This window comes from Lactuca virosa, chromosome 4 (genome assembly GCF_052849685.1).
Source record: "Lactuca virosa cultivar CGN04683 chromosome 4, Lactuca_virosa_CGN04683_v6, whole genome shotgun sequence".
Classification (NCBI taxonomy): Eukaryota; Viridiplantae; Streptophyta; class Magnoliopsida; order Asterales; family Asteraceae; genus Lactuca; species Lactuca virosa.
The window spans coordinates 61,307,050-61,329,768 of record NC_136429.1 but is presented as its reverse complement, the minus strand read 5'-3'; the positions used below and the strand labels follow the sequence as shown (position 1 = coordinate 61,329,768).

The 22,719-nt window shown below is 37.5% G+C and overlaps 3 protein-coding genes across 4 annotated transcripts; 1 reads left to right on the top strand and 2 right to left on the bottom strand.

Moving 5' to 3' along the window:
- Positions 1–231: 231 nt before the first annotated feature.
- LOC145104770 (nucleotidyltransferase) lies at positions 232–5,980 on the top strand. 2 transcript variants are annotated; one of them, XM_079041958.1, is made up of 9 exons: positions 232–1,186; positions 1,259–1,447; positions 1,536–1,811; positions 1,899–2,001; positions 2,106–2,291; positions 2,423–2,911; positions 3,047–4,587; positions 4,674–5,224; positions 5,458–5,980. In XM_079041958.1, the coding sequence occupies exons 1-9, from the start codon at positions 956–958 to the stop codon at positions 5,465–5,467; spliced, it is 3,576 nt and encodes a 1,191-aa protein (XP_078898084.1). In that variant the 5' UTR covers positions 232–955; the 3' UTR covers positions 5,468–5,980. The 2 variants fall into 2 exon arrangements, with proteins under 2 accessions (XP_078898084.1, XP_078898083.1); XM_079041957.1 differs by having other exon boundaries at positions 2,423–4,587.
- A 206-nt stretch (positions 5,981–6,186) lies between these two features.
- Positions 6,187–9,860, bottom strand: LOC145104772 (DEAD-box ATP-dependent RNA helicase 31-like). Its single transcript, XM_079041959.1, has 10 exons — positions 8,640–9,860; positions 8,429–8,535; positions 8,283–8,338; positions 7,967–8,191; positions 7,668–7,874; positions 7,467–7,553; positions 7,265–7,360; positions 6,940–7,155; positions 6,679–6,861; positions 6,187–6,601 (listed from the first exon to the last, which is right to left on the bottom strand). Exons 1-10 carry the CDS (start codon positions 9,641–9,643, stop codon positions 6,374–6,376), a joined length of 2,409 nt encoding a protein of 802 aa, XP_078898085.1. The 5' UTR covers positions 9,644–9,860; the 3' UTR covers positions 6,187–6,373.
- Positions 9,861–12,078: 2,218 nt separating this feature from the next.
- On the bottom strand, positions 12,079–12,639 carry LOC145104532 (secreted RxLR effector protein 161-like). Its single transcript, XM_079041760.1, has one exon. It carries the CDS (start codon positions 12,637–12,639, stop codon positions 12,079–12,081), a length of 561 nt encoding a protein of 186 aa, XP_078897886.1.
- Between the last annotated feature and the right edge of the window lie 10,080 nt (positions 12,640–22,719).

Here is a 22,719-nt window from a genome sequence, read left to right as displayed (position 1 = left end):
AATGAAGATATATACATATACGTAAGTAAAAAAAGTCTGGGCTCCGAGTTATGGATTCTTGGGCCCAATAGGATGCACAAATTAGGGTTCTATCATAACAATTACCACGCGATTAATCGTCATGTTTTTCAGCCATAATTGTGCTAAATCATATAGTACAATTTCTTGATTTTCGATTATATTGTAACTTTTTTTAAATAAATATATATATTTTTTTCTTTTGTGTATACTTGCAAAAGTTTCCATTTTCTCCCAGATTGCGATCATCAATTTTCATCATTTGCCCAAATTTCCAATTGCAGTTTAAAACCCTTTACTTCAATTTTGCAGATAAAAAAACCCCAGAAATTCGCAACGTTAATCTCTCTCTTTCTATATATCCGATTTTACCAACACACAGAAAACCCTCAAAATTGGCGCTCTCACCAAACACACACACTCTATCTATTTCTTCGATTAATGATTCTTACTGATAATTCCAAGCGACATCGTAAATTTTATCCTATATATTTGTTTGAAATTTCTCGTTGATTTCCATATTGATTGTCATCGAATATAACCCTTTTTTCGTGTTAGGGTTTTGTTGACAATCCTCTTACCGATCTTTATGATCGGATTTTCTACGTATTATTTGAGCTTCCCGAGTAGTTTCTCTTCGTAGGGGATCCCTTTTTAGGGTTTGTGGTGGAGAAAGGAATCCTTGTTACTTTTGACAAATTTTTCTGCCATTCATTTCAAATCAAAGTTCCCACCTTCAGTGTATCATCTCTTTAGGGTTGCTCATACACTTTTAGTGCTTATATGTTCATATGCAATTACATGTTTTTGTGATTTGAAAACTACGTCACGTTTTGCAATCAAACCTTTTGAAAATTTTGGGGACATCAACAAGTTTTGAACTTCGACTTGGGGGATTGAATCGCCTGGAATTTTGGGTAGCATAGAGTTATTTTGCATGGGCGACCATGAGGAATGGTCACAGCCCCGAGGCGGCCTATCGCCAAATGGGCTATTGCCCAATGCAGGTCCGTTGCTAGAGAGTTTAGATTCAGTTCGATGGTTGAAAGCCGAGGAAAGAACTGCAGAGCTTATTTCCTGCATTCAACCCAATCAGCCATCTGAAGAACGAAGGAATGCTGTCGCTGATTATGTACAAAGACTTATTATGAAGTGCTTCCCCTGCCAGGTGCTTCTTCATCATTTTCGTTTCCTTTCTTAATTACTGTGCTTCTTCATCTGATTACTTTCTGTGTTGCAGGTTTTTACTTTTGGGTCTGTACCCCTTAAAACGTATCTACCTGATGGAGATATTGACTTAACAGCCTTCAGTAACAGTGCAAACTTGAAGGACTCATGGGCGAGTGAAGTTCGTGATATGTTGGAGATCGAGGAGAAAAATGAAAATGCAGAATTTCATGTGAAGGAGGTTCAATACATTCAAGCAGAAGTAAGCTAACACTACTTTCTTACTAGCCATCAATCTTTTTTCTCAACTTGTTTACAAGCTGATTTCTTTATGGTTTGTTTAACTACAGGTGAAGATTATAAAGTGCCTTGTTGAAAACATTGTGGTAGATATATCTTTTAATCAGCTTGGAGGATTGTGTACCCTTTGCTTTCTTGAGGAGGTTGATAATCTGATAAACCAGAACCATTTGTTTAAGAGGAGCATTATACTGATCAAAGCCTGGTGTTATTATGAGAGCCGCATACTTGGTGCTCATCATGGGCTCATATCAACTTATGCCCTTGAGACTTTGGTTCTTTACATATTCCATGTTTTCAACAATTCTTTTGCTGGACCTCTTGAGGTTGTTTAACATACAATTTACAAACATACCCTTTACAGATATGTATTTGGAACCTTTGTTCATTGAATGCTCTCATTGCATTTTCAGGTACTTTACCGTTTTCTGGAGTTCTTTAGTAATTTCGACTGGGAAAACTTTTGTGTTAGCTTATGGGGTCCTGTGCCAATAAGCTCACTTCCAGATGTGACTGGTAATAGTGTATGATGATGTTTCTAGTTTCTTCTCGATAATATAATTGACAGAAGTCGACATTTGACTTTATGCTGATGTGGATGTATTCTTATAAAATTGTAGCTGAGCCACCTCGTAAGGACAGTGGAGAATTGCTGTTGAACAAAGTATTTCTTGATGCTTGTAGCTCTGTGTATGCTGTTTTTCCAGGTGGTCAGGACAACCAAGGCCAAACTTTTGTTTCCAAACATTTTAATGTTATTGATCCATTGCGTGTTAGCAATAATCTTGGACGCAGTGTCAGTAAAGGTATTTATTTTTTTATTTTATCATCTTAACATTTATAAGTATACACAATGCTTCTTAGTGAATTATATGAAGAAGAAAACAACTTGAAGTTCTTGTCATGTTGTATGATATATGTAATCTCTTGCTTTCAGGTAATTTTTTCAGAATACGCAGTGCCTTTGCTTTTGGGGCTAAAAGGCTGGCAAGATTACTAGATTGCCCTCAAGAAAATCTAGTTGCTGAGGTAAATCAGTTTTTTACCAATACGTGGGAACGACATGGCAGTGGCATTCGTCCTGATGCACCTGGTTGTTTGACTTCAGTATCTGAAAGTCAACCTCTCACTGATATTTTAAAGATCAATTCAACTGGAAAAAAATTCAAAAACTCTGTTGGCCGTGAGAGTGAGTTTGAAGACACCCGTTCCCGCAATTCATCTCGTCAGTCAGAAACCGGAAAACCCCAAACTACCCCTGATGTTACTGCAGCTCCTCGTGCCCAAAAGGGTCATGGAAACTTAAACAGAGGACAGAAGAATTTGATATCTGGTCAACTGGTCAATGACATTCAAAGGTCTCCTTTTGCTAGAACAAGATCCAGTCCTGAATTAACAGATACATACAATGATGTTTCTTCTCAAGGTAGGGTTAACAGAGCATCTGAAAGTGCAAATCCCCAAACTGCCCCCGACACACAGGGGGTATCAATATCAAATAGTAGCTATCGTAACAGGAGGAAAAACATTGATGTTTCTGTTGATTCTAATAATGGTTCAGGTTTGTATCAACATGATTCTGGCTTAGGCTTACCTTCCATGAGTGAACAAATGCATCAAGAAGAACAAGATCTTGTGAACATGATGGCATCTTCTGGGCTTCATGGATTCAATGGTCAAGTTCATATGCCAATGAGTCAATTACCATTTCCATTCTCCCCATCTTTTCTAGCAGGAATGGGATACGCACAAAGGAATTTCACAAACTTTCCCATGATTGATCCTGCATATGCAGGAATGCAGTATCCCCATGGCCTCGTTTCACCTCAACTAAACCATTTCTTTTCTGGAATCGGAATGACGAATTCCGAAGATCCAATGGAACCCGTGAATGATAATTTTAACTCTCTGGAAATCAACTCTATTGATCATGAACATGATTCCTGGCAGGGACAAGATGGGAATTCTGAAATTGTTCCAATAGATGATAAGCGACAGTCAACCTCATCAGGGTTAAGTTATGTTCCTCCGCCTCGGCGTGTGGGTGGATCCGGTGGATTAACGAAAAGCCAACAGAAGTATAACAAAGAAAAACGTGGGCCCATGAGGGACAACAATGATCATTCACATTCACATTCACATTCGGATCATTTAGAGAATAGAGTAGAAAATGATGATGAAAGAACTACAAGTTCAAGATTCTCATCAGCTGCTCACAGTAATTCCTTAAAAAGTAAAACATCATCAGAAAGTTCATGGGACGAGAGTTCAACAGTCTCCAAAAAGGAAAAACGTGGGAAAAAGGTAATTGTCTCTGCTGAGTCATCGAGCGGATATGTAAAAGGGAAGACCATGTTTGAGTCCACGTCAGCATCAGCACACCAGTCCGAAGACGATGACATGGACTCTGAGGCAACAGATAGACCTCAGTCTGTGTCTTCTTCGATGCATGCTCCAAGATATGAACTGGCTCAAACAAGTGGAAATGACTCGATTGTCCCTATAGCTCCAATGATTCTAGGCCATAACAGACAAAGAATGATGGATAATTCCGGAGCAATGCCCTTGACATTTTACCCCACGGGCCCACCCGTTCCCTTCCTGACAATGCTTCCATTCTACAATGTCCCATCACAACCCAGCCCATCTGATCCATCAACCAGTCATTTCAGCGATGATGTCAGCATTGAGAATGGTGACATCATCAACAACCAATCAGAGGAATTCAATCCAGATGGTTTGAGAGGAGCAGCTCCTGGTGAAACACCATCTGATATCCTCAACAGTGACTTTGCCAGCCATTGGCAGAATCTACAATTCGGTCGGTATTGTCAAAGTCCACGTCAGCACGGGCCCACGGTATACCCTTCACCTGTCATGGTCCCACCGGTTTACTTACAGGGGCGGGTCCCATGGGATGGCCCGGGAAGACCGTTACCAAATATGAATATAGTGACTCAGCTCATGAACTACGGTCCCCGCATTGTCCCGGTTGCAGCACCACCACCGGTTCAATCCGTTTCCAGACCGCCAAATGTTTACCAACAACGTGAAGATCTTCCAAGATACCGTAGCGGGACCGGGACTTATCTTCCAAATCCCGTAAGACAATTTTACCTTTTTACCCTTCTTTTTTTACTCCTTATGTTGCTTGTTTTCTGAGAAGTTTGTAAATTTTTTTTTTACAGAAGGTGTCTGTAAGGGAGAGACATAGTTCAGGGTCAAGAAGGGGGAACTACAACCATGATAGAAGTGAGAATCATAATGAAGGTAGCTGGAATGGGAATTCAAAATCAAGAGGCTCAAACCGGAATCATAGTCGTAACCAAATGGATAAATCAAACTCGTTTAGGGCAGAAAGATCGGTGAATTCATCGTATAGACATGATACATTTGCTACATATCAGACACAAAATGGTCCTTTGCATGGGAGTTCAAGTCATGGGATTGGGATGTATCAAAACCCATCTGCCAATGGGTCAAGTGTTCCTTCAATGGTGATGGTGTATTCGTATGACAATAATAATACGGGTTATGGTTCACATAATGAACAGCTTGAATTTGGGTCGATAGGTCCTGTTGGGTTTTCTGGTGTGAATGAGCAGCAATCACAGGCACAGATAAATGAGGGAGGTCGTGAAAGAAGAGGGGCATTTGAGGAAAATCGGTTATATGGGGCTTCTCTACAACAACAACAACGGCCTTCACCAGATCGGCCTTCATCGCCACATCATCAAAGGTAACTTATTTTGCTATAAAGTTAATCTTGATTTTTTTTTTTCAGTAGAGTCTCATTTAGGTCATGAAGTAGTATTTTTCCCATTATCATTTATAATGAACTTTGAGAGTATAAGGAAAATACTTTGATTATGTGTCAACTGTCTAAAATGCCCTTTGCAAAATGGAAGGAAATTAATAGCTTCAGTTCTTTAAGGAAACTAGAATATGAAGGTTTTGTATTGTTGACAACAGGAGGATTTGATTCTGTTCATCTGCCACATCACTTGCCATTTGCCAAAGGTGATCATCAAGATTCCATCTGGAGCTTTACAAGAACAAAATTCACAATATCATCACACAGAAAAGTCTCTTTGGTCCAAAGGTAACAAGCAGATTGCCATAATGGGCTTGTGTGTAAACTGCCAAAGTTGGGGGTTGTGGTGGTGGTATGTTGTTGGGAAGATTTCATTTTTCTATTTTTAATTTCTTTTACTTTTTTAATTTTGCATCATTGCCTTGTGGGGTTGATGATGATTATGTACTTTTATTTCCGTATACAACTCTTTTTCTTGAGATGTAGAATATTTTTAGGGTATCCATAAACCCTGGTATACGTTTTGTTGCTGGGGTTTTGACATGATGATGATATTGGTTAGGGTTTGTAGTACGCTAAGACACAAGTTTGTACTAACTTCCTTTGACCCTCTTGTGACAGTGTTCAGTGTATCATTTATAATAGAAGAATCAAATGAAGAAGTCGTAGTTTAGTTTTGAATACTTGTTTTGTTGAATGCTTTAGTGTTTATAAACTTTGTAAACAATCTGTAGATTCATAAGTCACCAATCTCGACTTACGTACTTCATCTTGTAATATTCTTGGTTGAAAGATACAATTGTTGGAAAGCTAATTTTATATCAATCAAAGTATTGGCTTTATTTTTATAAACTTTGTAAAACATCCTCACAAAACAAAACAAAACATACACCCAATCAAAACTTGTAATTTCTATAGGAAAAAAATAAGTATGTTATAACAATCACAAACTCCTTTCTTCCTAATAAAGCGATATCATGCTCTCTAGAACCACTGACAGCTTGAAAACTTTTCATTAATCAACTCGATACAAAAGATTGTTTCGATAAAACTGCAAAATTGATACTCAAAATTTTACTTAGATCGCAATCCTGGAACATTCTTGAGCCCCATTTTACCAAGAACAAGTCTTGGAATTGCAGGAGGATTATCAAGCCCCATGCTTCTGCTAAACTCATTAGCAAGCTCTACTAGCCTATATTTATCCTTCCCAATCGTCTTATTTGAATTATAATACCCAAGCCATGCCTGATATGCAGATTCTTTGTTCTTCATTTCCACATTAGACAATGCCTTGTCCACCTGTAACAATTTTCCAACTCACCAAAGTCAACCTTTGACTTTCACAAAAGTCAAAATTAAAGATCTAAAACACTCACCTTTTTCTTTGTATCCGGATCCACTAAAGGTAAAACAGCTTTTGAAATTGGCAAATCTTTAAGAGTAGACAAAAAGAACTCTTCCCATGGTGCTAACATTATTATCCCTTCACCTTCTTTCCCTTTACGCCCTGTTCTTCCAAGCCTATGAATGTACTGAGCTTTATCAGCTGGAACCCCAACCTATAAAGATTCAACACTTTTTGTATTAATTCCCAAAATCATATGTCATTTTTAATACAATTTTGATTAAACTTATACCTGAATGACAAGTGTGACATCTGGATAATCGACCCCACGTGCTGACACATCAGATGTTACTAGAATAAGACCCTTTGATCTCCTAAACTCATCTGAAATTCGAGTTCTATAACTTTGTGGCTTTCTTGAATGAATTTCTCTCACATTTAACTTCAGCTCACCAAGTAAGTCTGCAACAAGTTTTGTAAACATTGCAGTCGTGCAAAACACAAGAACCTGAATTTAAATATATATAATAAACTTTAACATCATACACTTGAAAACATGTGTAAATAAGAAAAATGGACGACTTTTCTTTATTTTCACAAGATCCAAGAAATCAAACCTTATAGTCAGAATCATCTGCAATATGATCTTTTAGGAGAGTGTACAGTATCGAAAATTGCTTATCCAGTGGAGCAATTAAATGTTTTTGTTGGACCTAAAAAACAATCAAGATAAATGTCATTGAGTTCAATGAATTTTGTAACAAACATTTAAGAAAAGAATATTAATATTTAATATTTAATAAATCATAATATATATACCTGTGTATGGGTCTCTTCACTACCTTCCTGGACAGTGTTGATGTATTCATGATCTCTTTTTAAAGCAATATGGCAAATTTGACGTACCTTCATGTCAAAAAACTAAATTTGAGAACCTTTTTCAAGAAAATAATTTTGTATGAAATTATTCAATTATAAAAACTAGATTAAGATTTATAAAAAAAAAAAAAAAAAAAACACCTCAGGTGGGACAGTGGCGGAAAATAGAAGTGTTTGTCTTTGTTTTGGTGTAGCTGCTATGATTCTTTCAATATCTTTTCTAAATCCCATGTCCAATAAATGATCAGCTTCATCAAGAATTAAAACCTTGATGCCCATTAGTCTAGTCGCAAATCCTGCAGTATTCTCAATATGATCTTTCAGCCTGCCAGGTGTCGCAACAAGGATCTGAGAATATAAACATTTTTTATGAATATTCTAAAATTTAAAATGCTTATGACTTTTGATAAATTGAGAATTTGGGGTTTTGAAATTATGACCTGGCATGGGCTTGCTTGCATGCGTTTTTGTTCAAGACCAAGGCGGGTCCCACCAATGACAACTTGGACACCAATGGAAGGATGGTATTTTAGTAATTTCTTGGCTTCCATGGCAGCTTGACTTGCAAGCTCTCTAGTAGGGCATATGACAAGGACAAGAATTGGAGAACGCTTTTGATCACGGCTGACAGGTGGCGATTTTGCAATAACTTCAATTGATGGGAGCTGAAATTTAAAGTATTTTATAAAATCAAGATTTCTTTATAAACATGTTAAGATCACAAAAGTTATAAAAGATGTTAAATTATAGTCTTACAAGAAATGCAACAGTTTTTCCAGTTCCTGTTCTAGCCTTAGCTAAAACATCCTTCCCTGAAAAGTTAAAAACAAAACTAATTAATTGAATTAATGAAGTATTTAGACTTCTTGAATTTTACATTATATTTTTTTTAAAATACGAACCTTTAAGAATGACAGGAAGTGTTGCCTCCTGAACAACAGTCATCTTTTCATAGCCAGCATCCTTAATTGCTTTTAGAGATTGTGGTGAAACTGCACATTGATCAAACCTGTAGAGAATGTATGGAAGATCAATTATTACTTGATGATGAAAACAAGTAGAAAATATATAAAATTAATCACATAAGCTCAGTATCATACAAAATCTAAGTACCTTGTTCCACTCAGATAGGATTCGCTTCCATCAGGTGAAGCTCTAGGTGAACTCGATGCAACATTTTTCACTGAATGTCCATTTCCTAATACCTCAACATCATCATCGAGGTCTTCATCTTCATCATCATCATCATCATCATCATCATCATCATCTTCATCTTCATCGCTGATCAATTCTCTGAACTTACTGCTTATGTTCTTATGTTCCTCTTCTTCATCATCTTCATCTTGATCAGACGACATCAAGTTTGCTTTACTCATGCTCTTACCACCTCTTCCTACGCCACCTCCTCTCCCCCTGCCATTGAAATTATCGTCTCTTCTTTTTGACACAAACCCATCATCCTCTCTTGTTTTATCACGAGAAAATCTATCATTTCTTCTGTCTACTTCACCACCGAATCGCCCTCGCCCTCTTGAACTACCAGAATCCCTCCCTCCTCTTCCATTTCCGAATCCATTCTCCCTTTTGGAGACGAACCCATCGTCTCTCCTTCCAAATTCACCACCAGAACGCCCTTTTCCCCTCGAATCACCATTAAAAGAACCCCTACTTCCTCCGCGTCCCCTCTCTCTGTCTGAATCACCCTCTCGCTTTCTCTTAACAGTCGAACCAGCACCACCTCTCCAATCGTTTTCACCATCGTCGCTTTCGCTATACAAACGAGATTTTTTAAATGAGTCGGACTTCAATTCACTAACCCAGTCACTAAGTTCAGCTTCATCTTCAATTAAGCTCTTAGCGGACCGATCTTCAGAGCCGTGTTTGGAAGACCTTGTCGAAAACTGCAACTGGGATTGAGCTGTCGTTATCAGATTAGGGAGCCCTAATTTCTTAACTGGTGAGGACGATTGGTACTTCATTTTGTGAGGAAATACCCGAGTGAAAACCTCGTTTCCCTTTGATACTGATGGGTTTGATTTCATGATGAACCGGGTTACGAGGAATGAAGACGATTTAAGGAGACGGAGGTGTGGCGGTGAAAAGAAGTTGAAGGGCATGCTACAGTGGAAATGGAAGCCAAGATTTTGCGGTGATAGGGGGCTGTGGTGGTTTGTGAAGGAAGAGGAATGGGAGGGATGTAAGAACGAGAAAAATGGTGCCGGAGACTTTGTGTAAGCGGCGGAAACAGAGGGAAAATTTTGGAGGGTAGACCTAGAGAATAGGGTTTAAGCCCTCTTCTGAGAAAAGGGTTTAAGGTCTTGACGATGATAATAAACGGAAGGTTTGTTATGGTGCGAGTCCTCCCATCCCACGTGGTAGTTGGATACATTTAAAACAGGGTTAATCAAAACGGAAAATGACCTAAAAGGTAAAATTGTTTTGGATGTATACATCTTTAATATTTTTTTTTCTTATAAAATATAAGTAAATTGAGTAATCTAACCTTATAAACAATTTTTTTTTTTGGAAAAATGACTACTTAATCTGTAATACCATATCCAGAGCACCATGTTTTGTTCCGGAGGTGTGTTCTGGAATACGATATTCCGGAGTATTTATGATATTGTTCCGGAATGGTTGCCGGTTGGTGGGGATAAGGTCCGGAACGGACGTCATTCCGGAGTGGCGTTCCGGAGAGATAGAATTAGGGTTTTTCTATGTTTTTCTTCCAAATATTCAATACATTTGTGTTTTTAATACATTTGTGTGTTCGATACTTTCCAGAAACGTTCTGAAATGAGTACGTATACGGGTTTTTTTTGCGTTCCAGTTTCTAGTGGAGGACAATGATAACGTATCGACGGATGTATGCAATATCTTGCTCCGGATTACACATGCTTTGGTGTAGATATAATCAGTGATATCTATAGGGAAATTTAGGGTTTGTGGTGGAGATCTGGATACCAACTTGGATCGTGATATCACTGTCTGAACTGATATTTCTACCCTATGTCTGGGTTACAAGAAATTCAGCCTAAGATTATCCAAGTGGACACTTACGATTTAGGCACAGAAATCGTAAGCCAGTATGCTAGAGGATTTTGTGAAAGTATGATGAAAAACGAGAGCTTAAGATCGTATCAACCACTTGGGTTGTGGTGACTTGGTAAGGCATGTAGAAGATATGGTGGATAACATATTGACCCATGTTCAAATCCTGGCAACACGTAGCCTTCGTGGCCATGGAGGTTCGCCTGCAGTAACTCCAGAGCAAGAAGCAAAGCCTCATGTTTGCAGCGGGGGATTAGTCGGTGCGCGAAAGCTGGCCCGGAAACCCTCGTTAGGGAAGTTCCCTTTCCAAAAAAAAAAAGATTGTATCTATCTTCTGAAAAGAAGAGTCGTTTATATAATAAACAATATTAGGGTTTCATCAGGGTTGCGCCGCTATGGATTCCTTTGGAAGCAAGTCAGGGTAATCCGGGTCAGCGGGACCCCAGCCAGGGGCTCTGCCCCTTGGACCCCGCTAGGGGCGCTGCCCCCCGGACCCCCGACTAGTCGTCGAACCGACTACTAATTTGATCTTATACATGTGTGCACTCCGCATGCTAATTCCAGTTATATAAAATGACATGGTGACACTAAAATCACCAACGATCCTCCCCCATTTTAGTATAACCCTTGAATAGACATAACTTTATCAAACAATCCAAAGTAGTACATAATGAAAATATCGAAACGATTGAATTTCCAATTAGTATCATACATTTGCAAATACTCGAGAATCAGGGTATTCTAAGAATTGAACCCATCAACCCATTTGAATACCAGAAAGTAAAATACATACTAGTTTATTGAATTTCTAGCAAATTACAACTTGACACTGTTATAAATTCGTGTGTCCCAATCCTCTCATGATCGTATCAAGGTCAAGTCCACGACCTCTTGAAATGCGGCTACACATCACAATCACGTAGGTAACTCCTTTCCATGTATTTGTACATACATTTATCAAAGGAATTATTAAGAAGTTAAACTTCAACCTGGCTAACATGCATAACCGAACACATACCTGGGATGAATACTTCATGTGTTCCAATCTATAAGTATGAGCTTTCCACATTGAATTCAACTCCTAACATTATATTAGGAGGGAATTGGGTGTCTCATCATTACAGAATTAAATGGACTTTAATCCCATCCCGATTACAGACTTGTGCACTAAGTCGCTTGTCAGACCTTTAGTCAAGTGATCTGCCAAATTTTGTTGCGATTTCACAAACGCAACCGAAATAACACCATTCATGATTAGTTCTCTAATCATACTATGTCTAACACCTAGGTGTCTAGACTTGCCATTATAAACCTGGCTATATGCCTTAGCTAAAGCGGCTGCACTATCACAAAGGATAGAAATAGGTGCTATCGGTTTAGACGACAAAGGAATCTCATAGACTAAATTCCTTAGTCACTCTGCTTCTTTACCAGCACCTGCTAACACAACAAACTCATATTACATTGTCGAGTTTGTAATACAAGATTGATTCTTGGAAGCCTAAGAAATGACACCTCCCCCAAGCAAGAATACCCAACCAGAAGTTGAGGAATGGTCCTCCATGTTGGTTATCCAACTTGCGTATGAATGACCTTCTAAAACCGAAGGACTCCCCAAGTAACTCAAACCATAATTCATGGTTCCTTTGAGATACTTAAACACTCTATTCACTGCTTGCCAATGTTGACCACTAGGATTACTAGTGTACATGCTCAACTTACCCACAACAAAAGCAATATCAGGTCTGGTACTTGTCATGGCATACATCAAGCTACCAATAGCTTTAGAGTATTCCAATTGTGAAATGGGTACGCCATTATTTGGCATTAATTTCACACTTGGGTCCATAGGAGTACTCATAGGAGAACAATCGGTAAAATTAAACCGCTTGAGAATTTTCTCAATATAATGACTTTGAGTCATCACCAAACCTTTGTTCACCCTTTTAATTCTTATTCCAAGAATTACATCAGCCTCTCCCAAATCTTTCATGAAAAACTTAGATGATAACAATTTCTTTGTTTCATCTACTTGATTTTGGTCGGTACCAAAAATCAACATGTCATTTACATATAAGCAAATGATCACCCAGCTTTAGTAGCATCATCAAATCTACTATAAACACATTTGTCACATTGGTTTGTCCGGAACACAAAATAACTTCATCAAATTTCTTTGTCATTGTTTAGGCACTTGTTTCAGCCCATACAAAGATTTGACAAGTTTACAAACCATATGCTCTTTACCGGGCATAATAAAACCTTCATGTTGTTTCATGTAAACTTCCTCATCAAGATCACCATTTAAAAAGGCTGTTTTCACATCCATTTGGTGAATAACCAGATTGTGGATACTTGCCAAAGCAATCAACAATCTAATAGTAGCAATACGTGCAACCGGAGCATACGTATCAAAATAGTCAATACCGAGTTTTTGTCTAAAACCTTGAATGACTAACCGGGCTTTGAACTTGCCAATAGTCCCATTAACATTCATTTTCTTTTTGAAAATCCATTTGCAACTGTGACATCCCTATTTTCACGGCCAGAAAACACCGATTTTATTTATGCTTTATAAAAATCAGAGTACTTCTTTTAATAAAAATGTTGCGGAATTTGTTCCCAGTAAAACATGATAAATATGTTATCAAAGCATTTCCGAAGAAATGTATTTTTATTCATTTTTAAAACATTTGGGATGTCATCATCAATACAGAAACATAAGCATAAACAGAACTTACATTCATTTACACTAGTGATCTACATCTCTTTTAAATCTCTCAGTGTAATGTAGCTTCATATCGACACATGTGATAGAAATAAGCTGGAGTGGGTCAGGTTGGGAAACCTGGTGAGTACATAGGGTTTTTAACTCACAATAATATAATTATTATGTTTAAACATCAAACAATCAACCCAATTACCCATCCCCATTGCCTTCTTTACTCTTAAGGATCTACCCTAAGAATCAACTATTCCTCGTTCATTCATTCTTAAGGATCATCGTAAGGAATCGGCACGAAGTCCATCGTCACCGGGGTTTAGGCACTAAGTCTGCATAGTCGTCAGGATTTATACAATAGGCACTAAGTCCGCATAGTCACCAGGGTTTAGGCACTAAGTCTGCATAGTCGCCATGGTTTGTACAACAGGCACTAAGTTCGCATAGTCGCCATGGTTTGTACAACAGGCACTAAGTCCGCATAGTCGCCATGGTTTATACAACAGACATTAAGTCCGCATAGTCGCCAGGGTTTTGGCACCAAGTCGGCATGATCGCCAAGGTTTAGGCACCAAGTCTGCATGATCGCCAGGGTTTAGAGTACACCAGGTGAACACATCGTTCACAACACCTACAGGTTACGAGCCTGCTAGCGTTCCACTGGACTGTCTAGAATAGTCTGTGGTTGTCATCCATACTCTGCTAGATGACGGGGACATCATTTGGGAAAAAGGCTTCTCACATCGTCCACCTGTCACCCTTACCTCATGGTCTAACTCATCATCCAACTCATATGTCATCTACCCATGTTTTACCCAACATATTATGTAGATATAAATACATATACATTTTAAATCATAGATAGCAAGTATACATATAATATGCACACATAGCACGTAATTTATATAAAATACTTCATATCTATGTGTAAGATGAAAGTAACTATGCACTCACTTGTTAAGGTGGTGATTGCGAACTCAGACATCGCTTCGCTTCTTAAAAATAATTTCCTTCGACGAAACCTAGTATTATTACCACTAGATTTTAGTCTAATATTTAAGGTGACTATGTAACATCCCAAAAATACAGTCTGAAAATTTCGTTTAATTTAATAATAAAAACCATAGTCGATAAACATCATATAAAAATCATAAGTGTAAAAACCGGTTCAATTCGGTCATAGTTCGACGATCAAACCCCCGTGGGCCGCGATGCAATAAAGACCAATGGCACGTAGATTGGGGTCTCTTAAGTATAGGTGTTTGTATTTTTAATTTAACCAGCCGAGGTTTAACAAACTAATAAATTTTACATGGTTAATATAATTAAGTTCAAATTTATATATATAAATATATAAATATATATATAAATGTGTGTGTGTTAATTACCTTTGCAATTATCTAAATACATGTAGGATATGTAACGTGTATATATTCAAAATAAATATACACTTAAAATTTCGTGTTGTGTAAAAATCATAAAAACCAAATACCTTATATACGTACATACACCAATACTTCCAATAATATATCAAATTCAAATAGAGGAATATACAAACACTAATAAGATGACAGCCAATGGACACTAATAAATTGACAGCCAATTGACACTGTAGGGGAATGGCTTTATTCCTTCCTTTTTTCTTCCTTGTTTCCTGCAATCTATTAGAGAATCCCAAACACCTTTACCTACATTGATTCCCATTAAAACAATCCATCCATTCTTCAATTATCAAATACACATAAACAGATTCAAAACAATCCTTCCATTCTTCAATTATCAAATACACATAAACAGAATCAAAACAATCCTTCCATTCTTCAATTTTCAAAATACACATAAACAGATTCAAAACAAACCTCCTCATCAGTTTCTATCATAAACAACCAAAAGGACAACCTGTATCCAAGCCAGAACACTCCAGTTCTTGATTCTCGAGTACAACTGCAAACCAGAAGAACAATAACCCGTTGGTATTTCTGTTCCTTTTCCTGTGGAAGAAGCACAATACCAAACACCCATCGAATTCTCGTTCTTTCCCTGTCAAATTATCAAAACCCAAACACCTATCGAAACCCTGTTGATCAAACTCCATACTTTGCCATAAAGATCACCAACTCAGACAAAGAAAAATTCGGACCATTCATCAGATTTGGAATCACAAATCAAAAGTCAAAATGTAAGTAACATGATCTTCAGTAAACCGAAACCCAAAGACGTACAGAATGAAGGATGAGATAAAGGATTCAGAGTCAATTGAAAGATTTGGAATAGCTATTACCTCAATCGATCTTGCCCCCTTCCGAGTCGTCGAACACCGCCGCAAAAACACTGCTGCTGTCACCACTCGATTCTAGCCGCCGGAAGACAGAATCCACCCCTTCGTGACTGCCCTCGAGAAACCCCACCGCTACCCTCGTGATTTACCGATCGTCGGGTCCGCCTTCAGCTTCTATCTCCGAGACGAAGCAAGCCCCGGTTCATCATCGAACTTCGCCAGAGCTGCTGCCTCGTTCCCCCGGGCTATTGATACAGACGACGAAGGGGGAGTCTTCGCCAGGAAGTCGGAGTCGGGTGACGAGGTTGGCGAACCCGATGCGATCGGTGGCTCTCCTTGCGATGAAAAGCTTGAGTGCTTTCTCCAATTTTCAGGTTTTCTATCGTAGTTTGAAAAACCTGCTAAACCAATCTTCGAAGGACACCGGCAGGAGTTATCAGACCAAGCAAAAGTAGGCACAGAACCAACGCCTTCATCGTAAAATCAGGAACATACGTGGAGGAACGATCCCAGGATGATTCAGGTATCTCATAATCTTCTGGAAGGTCCAGATTTTGGAAAGCTGCTACACGTGATTGGACGTATTGGACCTTCTCCTGGACTCTCTACTTGCTCTAGGAGTTATCACTTTCCCCAATCAGCCGACGATTTGTCGATCCTTCCCCAATCAGCCTACGATGTGTTCGATCTTTCCCCAATCAGCCGACGATTTGTCGATCCTTCCCCAATCGACCGACGATTTTGCTCGATCCGTCCGATTCATCGGTGTTCGATTTCCCGTCGTCTTCCCCCCCGTTCATTGGTGTTCTTCGAGTCGGCTGTGAAGAGAACACGATTTCCCTTTCGATCTTATTACGCGATCAAACTGATTGGAACGGGTTTAAAAGACCCTAATATTCTAGATATCGGATCCGTAGTCGGGTAAAGGGTTACAACCCGAAAAGAAAACGGGTACCGGGTTTGACCCAGTCAACGGTCAAACGGAAATCCAACCCATTTTTTTTAAACTATCAAAACTTAACCCCTTGTTACAAATACTTTGCAAATTCAGTCCAAACCCCAAATCTTTGATTTCAATTGTCAATATTAACCCCTCCTTTGAAATTATGTTTACCCAATCAGTCCCACTTTTGGTTAAAATAATTTACAAACAATCCTTATACTGTAAACCGGTTACAAAACGGTCCTGGTAATACTTCAAGGTTCAAGAATTATGAATTTGCGGTTCACTCGGAATGTTTATTATCGTTTCTCAAAGGAATGCAAATACCGTACCAATGGAACTCACGCTTCAAGGGTGAGTTCATACCCCTACATTTTATATTTTTATTAAGTTTTAAGGGGGGGAATACAAGTTAAATCATCAATATCATAATTAAACGTTTTCAATAGATTACATCAGAAAAGTTGAACTTCAATCACGACCGGTTTTGGTAAACTTAAACATTTTAGTTTTCAAAACAACACAAGGTGCAAGTAGTTCAAGTTCTTGATTTTCAAATGGCTACTTGCACATCACCATACGAGTTTTCTATAATTTATACATAACTTAGTATTTGTATAAATATTGTTTTGTTTGGGCTACTTGTATTTGTAGTGCACTATTATTATTGTTTTGTTTACGCTGCATGTATTTGTAGTGCATTGTCATTTTGTTTTGTTTACGCTACATGTATTTGTAGTGCATTATCATTTTTAGTCTAATCTCCATAACTATGCCCGTATTCTTGAGGTACGTTATGGACAATAATAGCGCTATTGGGTTTACCACCCCACCTTGGGACGCTAAGGTGATTGATCGCACGTGGTTGAGTGTGTATGATGATTAGATGCTCCATCCTATACATATATATATGTACATGTATAGGGTGAGGACTATTTGTTGTTGTTATCCTTTGTTAATCCACCTTCAATTTTATAAACCATTATCTCAAATACAATCGTTTGCCAATTTCAAAAGGAAACTAATACTAGGTTTGTAAGTGAAAAGCATTTAATAATACAAAACAAATACTTATGAACTCACCAACCATTGTGTTGACACTTTTTCAAACCACTTGTATTCTCAGGAAATCAATAAACAGGTAACCAAGTGTTGTTGAGAATGGCATGCTAAGACGTCAAACATTTCCTATCTTGTCCATGTATTGTAATTGATTTATAAACATGTAAATCATAATGATGTAACTTTTCAATTATATATATATATATATATATATATATATATATATGTTGGTTGTGTTTACTTGAATTACTATTGCAATTGTTGTTATGATATTATACATGAAGTCCTCCACCCTCGGACGTTTCCGCCATCCTCGGTTTGGGGGTGTGACAGATTGGTATCAGAGCACAGTTTATAGTGAATTAAGTGTATCAAACCACATAAGATATACAAACTATAAACACAATTGGGACTACTAGTCTCTGATTTGTGCATTTTCCAAATAAATATACCTTTAGAAAATAAATGTTTTTCTTAATTAAAGTATACCTACCAACATTCATACAAAGAACAGGGTCACAAGTACAGAACAAAAATATTACGATTGTTGGACAGCACAGGTGGGCTTAGAGACATATAGTCAAGTCTGGGAAGATGTAGCCTGATCAACTACATTATCTGGGGTTTGACTAGCATGTGCCTAAGTACGTTTGTGAAGTTTCAACAAATCTAAAAACTTTATTTCCATAATCAATTTACAAATAACTCACAAGTCCATATGCGTGTTTCTCATAGTTGACTTGTTCCTTGTTTGGTTGTGGACTTAGGGTAGACTCATTAGGATCAACAGTCTAATAAAATTTTAATTACACATAACTGGGGGCATGTCGAGTGAATCTTAGGAGTGGATCAGACATGGAACAAATCACAAGATTATAATCAAGTTATTCCTACTAAATTCATAAGTCTATTTATATAGACCTCTGGTTTAGAGTCGTCAGAGTAGTCGTGTCGGCAATCTAGAATATAGCTAAATACATAATACAAACTATAATACCCAAATTATACAAACTTTTCTGCAAAAAAAAAAAATCAATAGACAAACACAATGAAACTAAAAAGGGTATCAATTTATCAAGAGAAAAACACATACAATGTAGATTAAAATCCACTAATTATAACAAAATGGCTAAAAGAAAAGGTAAGGACTAAGGATTTTTCAGTCCTCTCTTCTTATAAATAGCTTTGAAGCAAGCTTGCCTAAGCTTCTTTGTTCTTTCTGTCAAATCCATACCTGACAATTTCTCCATCATCTTCTTGTGCCCTGCTAACGTCTCTACCTCCTCCTTTAATCCCAACTCCTAGTTTTTTTTTTAGGTAGATGCAATATATTTTTCGGGTAAGTTCATAAAATTTACAATGAGTTAAGTTTATGTAAATATAAATCAGAAATCGTAGTAAAACAATTGATTCGATGTGGCATATGCCTAAGGCCTATGTTTATGTTATAAAGAAACTAATAATTAAAATTTTAGAAAATACCAAAACTACTATGGTTACCAAGTGCATGCATACATGCATGAGTAATGTATAGAAGGTTATTAGAGTAGTTACCTTGGCATTTTGAATGAGGGATTCAAGGCTCTTAAGTTTCCTATGAGGCCATCTGTTTATGTTTAGCTCCCTGCATCTTTTCTTCAACAATGTTGCCCCTATCCCTAGTTCCTTTGCTGCCATGATTATCGGCATCTCAAAGTACTTCGCTATCTCTTCAAACTCCAATGGTCTCAATCTATTTGCCACCTTCCGGCCACCGTGATCAGTGGTGGCAGCACTAGAACTACCAGTAGCATCACCACCGGGTTTATAGTCTTCCCTGAAACTAACCGATGGTAAATTACCATCCTCCCAACAATCCCATAAGCTTATGTCTTCAAGGGGATCCAAATCGTGAAACTCATTTCTAGAAATGATGTTTTGATCTTGGTTAAGTACTGTGGAAAAGTTCTGATCAAGCACTTCTGGCAATTTTTCTGACAACTCGTAATTATGATGGTCGAGCATGTCACCACTGTCAGAATAAAAAAAAAAAAAAAAAAAAAAAAAACAAACAAACAAACAAACAAAACTCAAGATAATCAAATCCAACCCGATGAAATACTCTTTTGATCACTACAAATCCAAACCATGTTTTGATCAATATAGACAAAATCATTTTCTGTGCGAAAGATAGGGTAATGAGTGACGTGTATATTTACCTGAAAAGATCTTGATGATCAAAGCACGGAAACCCATCGAGGTCATATATGGGGTTTTGATGATCTGCAGGTGGATCCATTTGTGAGGAAGAAATTAAAAGTTGCAGTAAGAATGTGAGGATTTATATAAGTGAAGTGGGAGAATTAATTAATAAGAAATAAAGATGAAGTAAATATAAATATTCGTTGAGCCGTAACTCTCTTCTTCCATTCACACACGTATCAGTATATACTGCTACAATCTTGACTTGGGTGCCGCAGGCATTTAATGCTTCACATGTCTACCCTGCAAATCCTTGACTTTTAAGCGACGTATCAGTTCCCATATACCTCAGAGTAAATTCTTTTCACTGCATACTACAAGTCTTCAATCATGCAAAAGAAAACATGACTTGTTGTAGCTAAACTACTTACGTTTGTTATAATTATTTGACTCGTATAAACTTGGTTGCTATAAGCTGCTTTGTATGTGTATGCTAGTGTAAATTCATGAGGTCTTATCACATTTAAGTCCCTAGAATCAGTTCACACTAATCATTAACTCATTTGAGTATATGGTCATCATGGATAACGCTAGCCAGAAGTAGACAACTCCTCACTTGCACGATTCGCTTGAGTGCATTTTACCTTTTTATACCCTATGTTTTTGATACATATAGTAGTCCCTAGGGCATAATTCGGTCATTAGGCTGGGGATATGAACTCATGAATGGGGACTTGGTACATCTACAAGTCTTACATCACGTTTTGTCAACAAATCGTGTATACTCAATTTAACAACAACTCTGGTATCTCATTCTAGCAACTAAAAGTGTATCTCCTTTTAGTAACAAATTTGTTATCTCGTTTTCGCAACAAGCTTTGATTACCCTGAGAATATGAAATTTGCATCTCATTTGGGGCAACATACTTCATCTCACATGATAACAACAAGTCATGGTAATAGAATAAACTTGACATCATTAGTAGTTACGTCTCATATAACCTCTTGTAAACATCATACTTTGACATTACTACCAATATTTATGTCAATTTCTTTTGTGTTTCAGAATTTTAAATTTATGTTTGAGTGAGAATTAGGTTTAGTGAGTTGCATATTCATTAAGGAAGACCTCAACCGTATAAGGACAAACTAGATTTATCATACCTATATAACATCTGGAAGAGAAACATGTTTTGTATTCAGTTCCCTTCTCGGTTATAATTCTAACAATGTCATACTTTAGCATTTTAAATGTACGAAGAAATGATTGAACCCTTAATTCCAATGTCAGCAAAGTAGAATAAATCAATCATTCTCGTCGCTATCAAACAACTTCATACCGCTAAATATGAAAACCTAACAATATTGTAAACCGTAAACAAGTCCATATATATTTTTCATCCATACCAAAACTTATCTTGTAGTCGATTATCCCTAATCAAAGCATCGTATGTTCCCTACGACGGTATACATCATTAACATCCTAAGTGGTTAAGACGGTTGATGATTAATATAGTTTGAAAATAATTAGCTAACCCAATGGGGCAAAGTTTCACAAAACTAGTCATGCCCGATAACCACTCTGGCACGCTCACATTTTTCTCTTAAGGTACTTCTTTCTTAAATTTCGGGACGAAATTCCCTTCAACAGGGGGATAATGTAAAAACCGGTTCAATTCGGTCATAGTTCGACGATCAAACCCCCGTGGGCCGCGATGCAATAAAGACCAATGGCACGTAGATTGGGGTCTCTTAAGTATAGGTGTTTGTATTTTTAATTTAACCAGCCGAGGTTTAACAAACTAATAAATTTTACATGGTTAATATAATTAAGTTCAAATTTATATATATAAATATATAAATATATATATAAATGTGTGTGTGTTAATTACCTTTGCAATTATCTAAATACATGTAGGATATGTAACGTGTATATATTCAAAATAAATATACACTTAAAATTTCGTGTTGTGCAAAAATCCTAAAAACCAAATACCTTATATACGTACATACACCAATACTTCCAATAATATATCAAATTCAAATAGAGGAATATACAAACACTAATAAGATGACAGCCAATGGACACTAATAAATTGACAGCCAATTGACACTGTAGGGGAATGGCTTTATTCCTTCCTTTTTTCTTCCTTGTTTCCTGCAATCTATTAGAGAATCCCAAACACCTTTACCTACATTGATTCCCACTAAAACAATCCATCCATTCTTCAATTATCAAATACACATAAACAGATTCAAAACAATCCTTCCATTCTTCAATTATCAAATACACATAAACAGAATCAAAACAATCCTTCCATTCTTCAATTTTCAAAATACACATAAACAGATTCAAAACAAACCTCCTCATCAGTTTCTATCATAAACAACCAAAAGGACAACCTGTATCCAAGCCAGAACACTCCAGTTCTTGATTCTCGAGTACAACTGCAAACCAGAAGAACAATAACCCGTTGGTATTTCTGTTCCTTTTCCTGTGGAAGAAGCACAATACCAAACACCCATCGAATTCTCGTTCTTTCCCTGTCAAATTATCAAAACCCAAACACCTATCGAAACCCTGTTGATCAAACTCCATACTTTGCCATAAAGATCACCAACTCAGACAAAGAAAAATTCGGACCATTCATCAGATTTGGAATCACAAATCAAAAGTCAAAATGTAAGTAACATGATCTTCAGTAAATCGAAACCCAAAGACGTACAGAATGAAGGATGAGATAAAGGATTCAGAGTCAATTGAAAGATTTGGAATAGCTATTACCTCAATCGATCTTGCCCCCTTCCGAGTCGTCGAACACCGCCGCAAAAACACTGCTGCTGTCACCACTCGATTCTAGCCGCCGGAAGACAGAATCCACCCCTTCGTGACTGCCCTCGAGAAACCCCACCGATACCCTCGTGATTTACCGATCGTCGGGTCCGCCTTCAACTT